The sequence below is a fragment of the Gadus macrocephalus genome, chromosome 16 (genome assembly GCF_031168955.1).
Source record: "Gadus macrocephalus chromosome 16, ASM3116895v1".
Classification (NCBI taxonomy): Eukaryota; Metazoa; Chordata; class Actinopteri; order Gadiformes; family Gadidae; genus Gadus; species Gadus macrocephalus.
In genome coordinates, this window is record NC_082397.1 from 22,653,293 (window position 1) to 22,660,231 (window position 6,939).

Below are 6,939 nucleotides of genomic sequence, written 5' to 3' on the forward strand. Positions count from 1 at the left end.
CTCCAAATCACCCCCCCGGGTCTGACACCTGACGGGCTGGCATCGCTCCACAACAACTAATTAGATGGCCCGTTTGGATTCCCCCACCACGCTTCACGTTTTGCTCTCAACGCCACGCTCCCCTGCGGGCACGAGGCCTACATTAAGTTGTGCCTGGCTTCATGCTATTTATTGTTTGCATCCATTCAAGTTCATTATTTTCCCGTTTGCTGTTTCAAATGTTTTGTGATGTGTCGGTATGGTCTGAGTGCTAATACATTTTGCATATTTGTTTTGAATACACTGACATATTGTTTGCTCATCATTCATTTATTCATTTGATTTTTGATTCTTTTTATTAGATTTTTATGGCTCATAGCACAGCCCACTATTTGATGGACAGCTATGGACCCAGTTGCCACAGGTAATATTTCGGACCCCCACCTCGCAATACTGCATTCGATCTCCTTCTGTGTGCTGTCCTATTCCAAGCTCTCTTCCTGCTCCAATCCTATACAATCCCTTTTCTAAATCCTACAACCCATTCATAGATAAAACTGCCCTCCTTGCCTCCTCTTCTCCTCCAATAAATCCTCCAGCGATCCTACTGACTCTAAACTCCCTGTCCTCCTCACAGATGAACCTTTCCCTTCTGCCCTCAGTCCCTTTCTGCCCATGCTGTAAAGTCGACCCACATCACTCTCCTGACTGTGGCTAGGATCAGAGCTATTACTGAGGACTGCATGGGGCGCTCGGGGGCCAGGACTGAGCACCGGTCTCATGCTTCAGAGTGATCATCTGTGGTCTGATGATTCTCTCTCTCTCTCTCTCTCTCTCTCTCTCTCTCTCTCTCTCTCTCTCTCTCTCTCTCTCTCTCTCTCTCTCTCTCTCTCTCTCCCTCTCTCTCTCTCCCTCTAGGTGGAGAAGAACGAGGATGCGGACCAGAAGATCGAGCAGGACGGCGCCGTCCACAAACCCGAGGACAAGGCCCACAAGGCCGCCACCAAAATACAGGCCAGCTTCCGAGGACACATAACCCGGAAAAAGATGAAGGACGGCGAGGAGGAGGAGGAGGAGAAGGAGGGCAACGCCCCGGCCGTGCCCGAGGAGGGCGAGGAGGAGAAGAAAGGGGAGGAGGAGCAGAAGGCCGCCGGAGAGGAGGCGCCCGCCAAGGTGGAGGAGCAGAAGGCCGGAGGGGAGGAGGTAAAGAAGGAGGAGGAGACGAGCCAAGCCAAGAGCCCCGCCGCGGCCGAGAAGCCGGCTAACTCCCCGGCCCCTGCCACCGCCGCCGCCACCGCCGCTTCCCCCGTAGGCGCGGCCCCCTCCCCCACGGCCGCCAGCGCGCCCTCCGAACCCCAGAAAGAGGAGCCCAAGGTGGAGGTGAAGGCAGAGGAGGCTGCGGCGCCCGCCAAGACTCCCACGGTGGCCACCCCCGCCGAGGAGAAGAAGGAGGAGGAGAAGAAGGAGGTGGTGGAGGAGGCCAGACAAGCCGACGTGCCTGCTGCTGTCAGCCCGACAGCTGAGAAGGAAGAGCCAAACCAAACAACCGATAAACAAGGTAAACACCACACTGGTCTGTCGCCCCGTGTGGGTGGGGTCCGGTCGGGGTCCGGGTGGGGTCCAGGGTGGGGATAGGGGGGGTCCGGGGCGGGGTCAGGGGGTTCCGGGTGGGGTCTGGGCCTATGAATGGTGGTGTTCGTGGGGGTGGAGGCGATCTTGAAGTTAGCTCCAGGAGCCCCATTTGTACACGTTTGGCAGCCGCTAGTATGTGTGTGTCTGTGTGTGTGTGTTTAGTTTCTCCAATGAAAAGTAGTCCCTGTGTACAACAGTAAAAACATGACGACCTGCCTGTAAAAAGTCAAAGCTCTACCTTCATAGCAACTATTATGCACACAAATGACACATGTTAACATCTATTCCCTCCTGAGCTCGGGAAGAGAAGGACGATGTTTACACACACAAACACACACACACACACACACACACACACACAAACACACAACACACACACACACACACACACCTAAACACACCTAAACACACGCATACACACCCTTGCAAATGAACGCCATTCAGTACATGGAGGTGCATAAAGATCAAGGCACTCCTGGGACAATTAGGTACTACCCAATAAAGAACAAAAGGTGAGCCTTCACCTGATGACGGGCAACACAGGGACTAAGGGCCAATAACGGAGTAAATACCAGCGGCTGCCAAATGCCCTTAAATTGGCTCTGCTCCATCACTCACCTGCCATCCAGAGACAGCTGGCCCAGATTAAGACTGACGGCCTTTGCTTCAACACAAGGTGGAAGACGGGACTCTTCCCCAGCCTTAAAAGAGGCCAGAGACATCCTGTCGAGGACTCAATGATCAGGGAGGATGTGAACTCCTGGATGAGAGTTCATCTTAAATACTGCCGTCTAAATAAAGTAAACATTTTATAAAATGGTATAAAAGCGGTCACAGGTAAATGTGCAAACATAGTCATGAAATAACAATTACCAAGGTGCTAGGCTATACCTAAGACCTTTAAAAAAAAAAGGAATGATAAATGAAATTACTCATTTTAAACGCTTGATACGTGACATCAAGCCAAGGTGTCAGAGGAGTTTGATCTCCAGTTTATAACGAAAGTTTATGGACAGTAACAAATCAAATTTCATAGGGCCAGTGTAAACCTGTAGGTCTGTGACATTATACTGGCGCACTAGATTGATACGAGACACGCTGGGCACACACACACACGGCATGAACTCATGTTATATTTCTGCTCCAAGGACTCTAAGACTAGGTCAGACAGGTGGGCAACAGAGCATGCTCAGTCTGAGGCACTAGGGCGGAGACACACTCCCACACACACACTCACCGACACACAAGGACATGCACGCGCACAACCACACGCATGCACACACGCTGGAGATCTACCAGAAAACTAGGTCATCAAGACAGCACCCTCTCCCTGTTGTCATAGTTACAGCCTCGATGGGCCAGAACAGGGAGAACAGGTGTTGTGCGTTGAATGAATGATTAATGACCCGTGGTGGTCGCAGTACGCCAAACTCACGCCGCCACCACCACCACTATTTAGTCTGTGTGATAGCCCCTCTCGGGAGAAGGCGTGGTTCGCTTGTTTGGATTTTAGGTAACGCAACGAAGAGGAGAACAAAGAAACACCCAAATTATTATTATACTCTCATGCTGAATGTTCCGATACAATATATCTATATTTTTTCTTTTACACATGTCAAATATGGCATTATATTGTTATGGATATGATATAATGTGATACACTATAATATATACAGTTAATCTCAGTCACTGACGTGGACTGGACTGAAAGTCGTGTTGTCCAATCAAAACGTTACACTCACAGGTAATTGGATGTGATAGAGGTTAGCAAAGAAGCATTTACCTGGAATCTGGCATATGCTAAGTGCCCCAGTGTGACTCATTCTGTCTGGTGCCATCACTCCTCCCTCCCTCTCTCTCTCTCTCTCTCCCCCCCAGACACACACACACACACACACACCCTCCTATCTCCCGCTGGATTGTAAATGATGTCATTCTTTAATGTCTCCTCCTCCCATATTTTTTTTTTTTAAATCTGGGCGATGAGATCATCCTGGTATGACATCATCTTCCAGCAACCAGAACAATGGCTGGCCGTGATGACGGGATGTCTACATGCTTAAGCTACTAGACTTCATGTTAAGACTAGAAGCCACGTACTTCATGTGTATATTATAGGATGTAATTTTATATTATATTATATATTATGCCGTGCTGAGTAGTACAATATGCTGCTTTGTTATATTATTTGATGATAAATATGATGCTATACAACATGATATTATGTAATTTTATGTTATATGATTATTATATAATATTAAATGATATATCATGTAATACCTTGGGTAAGACCTTGGGTGTCTTGAAAGGCGCCTCTAAATTAAATGTATTATTATTATTATTATTTTATTATGATAATGTGTAGACACTGAATGCAATGTTATATCATATTATGATATATTATTCTTTGTAATATCATATTATTTTATATTAAATTATGTTTTGTAAAGTTATGTTATATTATATTCTCTTGGGCATATAAAGGTATTCAGGTTTCCACAGGATCATTAACTTTGCTCTACTGCTGCTCCCTTGCTAATACATTTCTCCTCCTCTCCTCCCTTCCCCTCCTCCCCTCCTCCTCCTCTCCTCCTCACGTCTCCTCTACTCTTCTCCTCCTCTCCTTCCCTCCTCCTCCCCTCCTCCTCTCCTCCTCTCCTCCCCTCCTCCTCTCCTCCCCTCCTCTCGTCTCCTCCCCATATCCTCTCCTCCTCTCCTCTCCTCTCCTCCCCTCCTCTCCTCCCCTCGTCTCCTCCCCTCCCCTCATCCTCCCCCCTCCTCCCCAGATGCTGTAGAGGAGTCTAAAGTAGAGGAGGCCGCCCCAGCAGCCCCAGCGGAGGCCGACGAGCCCAAGGCTGATTAAGAGGAGGTTTAGATGTAGAAGGAGGAGGAGCAGGAGAAGAATTAACATTATGATTAAGACAAAAACAAAAATCTAAAAAGGTTGCTCTGTTTGCCTTCCCAATGTGAGGGCCAGTGCGTTTATATTTGTTTGTCAATTTTTGTGTGGCAATGATTTTCTCATGTTGGGGGAGTTTCCAGCGTGAAGTTTTTTGGCTCAAGCTAATATGAAGAGAGAAGTCATAGGAGGAGGAGGAGGAGGATGATGATGATGATGATGATGAGGATGATGATGATGATGATCATGATCATGGTGATAAACGTGTATTTATTAATTGTTACATCAAAGGTGATGCTCAAAGATGGTAACTATGATTTGGGAAGTCTTCGCTACGTTTTGTGAGTGAACTAGCGGTTGAATGAATTGGCCCACCTGGAAATGCACACATTTTACAATGCATTGCAACTGTACTGTAACCGATTTGCATTGCGATGCACTTTCCTAAAATACATTTTTACAACACAAACCTTCAACACAAGCCTGTAAAACATGCAACAGAAAAAAAAATACACCAAACAAACGCGGGTATCCCGAGATGCAACTCCAGTTTTCAACGCCATGTAGGTGCCCAGAAAACAAATCAAATATAATGTACCGTCAAAACAAAGGATGCTAAATTGAATGTAATAATAAATGTGTGACATTTCCATTGGGCTTCCTCTGTCCAAGATTCCGAAATTGAGAAAAGACCATCCATATAAAGACGTCGAGTCGTTTTATGCTCTCACTTCTGCTTGAATCACTCAAGCTCTGTTTACACCCTGTTTCATGAAACACTCTCATACTAACAGTCAAGGACATGTGGCCATGGGAAAGACAAGAATGTGTTGTTAACCATGCAGGTCGGCCATTGTATTGAGCTGCTGACACCGTATATTACAACCCGTGTCTGGCCAAACGGACATAAGAGTAGGCTACAGTAGCATGAACCATCGAACCAAATGCATGATGGGAACTCTCCCTCTGATGGGGAACTTTTTCCGCAGTCACAAAACCTTAAAGAAAGTGTTGCGGCTTCTTTTTGATGTCTTTGGTGTTGTTATGACAGTTTGATATGAATTGGAAAAATACAACTTGCACTGATGTTAAGAAAAAAAGTAAAAAGAAAATCAAGCAAACGAGCAAACAAAAATACTTTTCCTATGTTTCAGTGAGTGCAATGTCCAGTTTCAACCTTAACCAGGAGTTTAAACTTGTGAGAAAAAAACTAAAATGGTTTCAATGTCTGTTTTCAAAATAAAGCAAATGTGCCAATTACCATCATATCCTTTGGATTTTTTTCTTGAATCTTGAAATGTATGCAACTTCCCGCACTCGTAGCATTTGCAATAGAGTGGCGAAGTCACGCCTCTTCCGGTAGGGTTCATGGGACCTATGAGATCGAAAAATATGAATGGGTGTCAATGGAGAGAAAATAATTATTTTCTGGTCCCAGTCTTTATATGCCCTGGATTACACATATGTTGTTTGTGGATTTAAATGATAATTTTTCAAAGAAAGAAAACTAAAAATGTTCGTGAAGAAGTTTGATAATTTTAGGTTTTATGTGAGGCCACTTTGTGAACTACAGCTCTTCGCTGCTCTCGACGCATATAATAATAATAATAATACATAGGTTTTATATAGCGCTTTTCTCGGTACCCAAAGACGCTTTACAAAAAACACCAAACAAAAAGGATACAAATGAACAGTACAGTACATACATGCATACAAATACTCCAAAAACAACAATACAGAGAAAGATAGGACAGTGAGAAAGAGAGAGGGTGGACATTTTTTGTCAGGTGTTGTAAGTGATGTTGAAGAGATGTGTTTTGAGATGACATTTTGAAAGACTGCAGTGAATCAGAGTTACGGATGGCCAGGGGGATGGAGTTCCAGAGGGTAGGGGCGGCGATGGCAAAGGCTCTGTCCCCTATGGTGCGGTATTTGGTCCTGGTGATGGGGATGAGGGTGTTGGCAACAGTGGAGCGTGTTCGGTCTGGTTCAATGGGGCGTTGGAGGAGATCTGTCAGGTATGAGGGGGCAAGGTTGTTTAGGGCTTTGTAGGTGGTGAGGAGGATCTTGAAATGTATGCGTTGTTTTACTGGAAGCCAATGAAGTTCACGTAGGACGGGCGTGATGTGTTCTCTGGAGGGAGTGTGGGTGAGCAGTCTAGCAGCGGAGTTTTGAACATATTGCAGTGGAGGGGAGACCATACAGGATGCTATTGCAGTAGTCGAGTCTGGAGGTGATGAAGGCATGAATTAGTGTTTCAGCAGCTGAGAAGGAGAGAGTGGGTCGAAGGCGTGCTATGTTCCGGAGGTGGAAGAAGGATATTTTAGTGACGTGGTTTATGTGTGACTTGAAGGAGAGTGCAGGGTCCATGTAGATGCCAAGGTTTCTGACCAGGGCGGAGGGAGTGACAGAGTGACCATCAATGCAGA

At 46.1% G+C, this 6,939-nt stretch overlaps 1 protein-coding gene across 1 annotated transcript; it reads left to right on the forward strand.

The window, feature by feature from the left end:
• The first annotated feature begins 873 nt into the window (after positions 1 to 873).
• On the forward strand, positions 874 to 5,776 carry LOC132474401 (neurofilament medium polypeptide-like). Its single transcript, XM_060075062.1, has 2 exons — positions 874 to 1,537; positions 4,398 to 5,776. The coding sequence occupies exons 1-2, from the start codon at positions 1,027 to 1,029 to the stop codon at positions 4,472 to 4,474; spliced, it is 588 nt and encodes a 195-aa protein (XP_059931045.1). The 5' UTR covers positions 874 to 1,026; the 3' UTR covers positions 4,475 to 5,776.
• The last annotated feature ends 1,163 nt before the right edge of the window (positions 5,777 to 6,939 follow it).

What these genes read in the sequence shown, in the direction of transcription:
- LOC132474401 (XM_060075062.1), top strand. Translation starts at nt 1,027, where the DNA reads ATGAAGGACGGCGAGGAGGAGGAGGAGGAGAAGGAGGGCAACGCCCCG. An exon ending in CCAAACAACCGATAAACAAG is followed by an intron (nt 1,538 to 4,397) that starts GTAAACACCACA and finishes CCTCCTCCCCAG; the next exon opens with ATGCTGTAGAGGAGTCTAAA.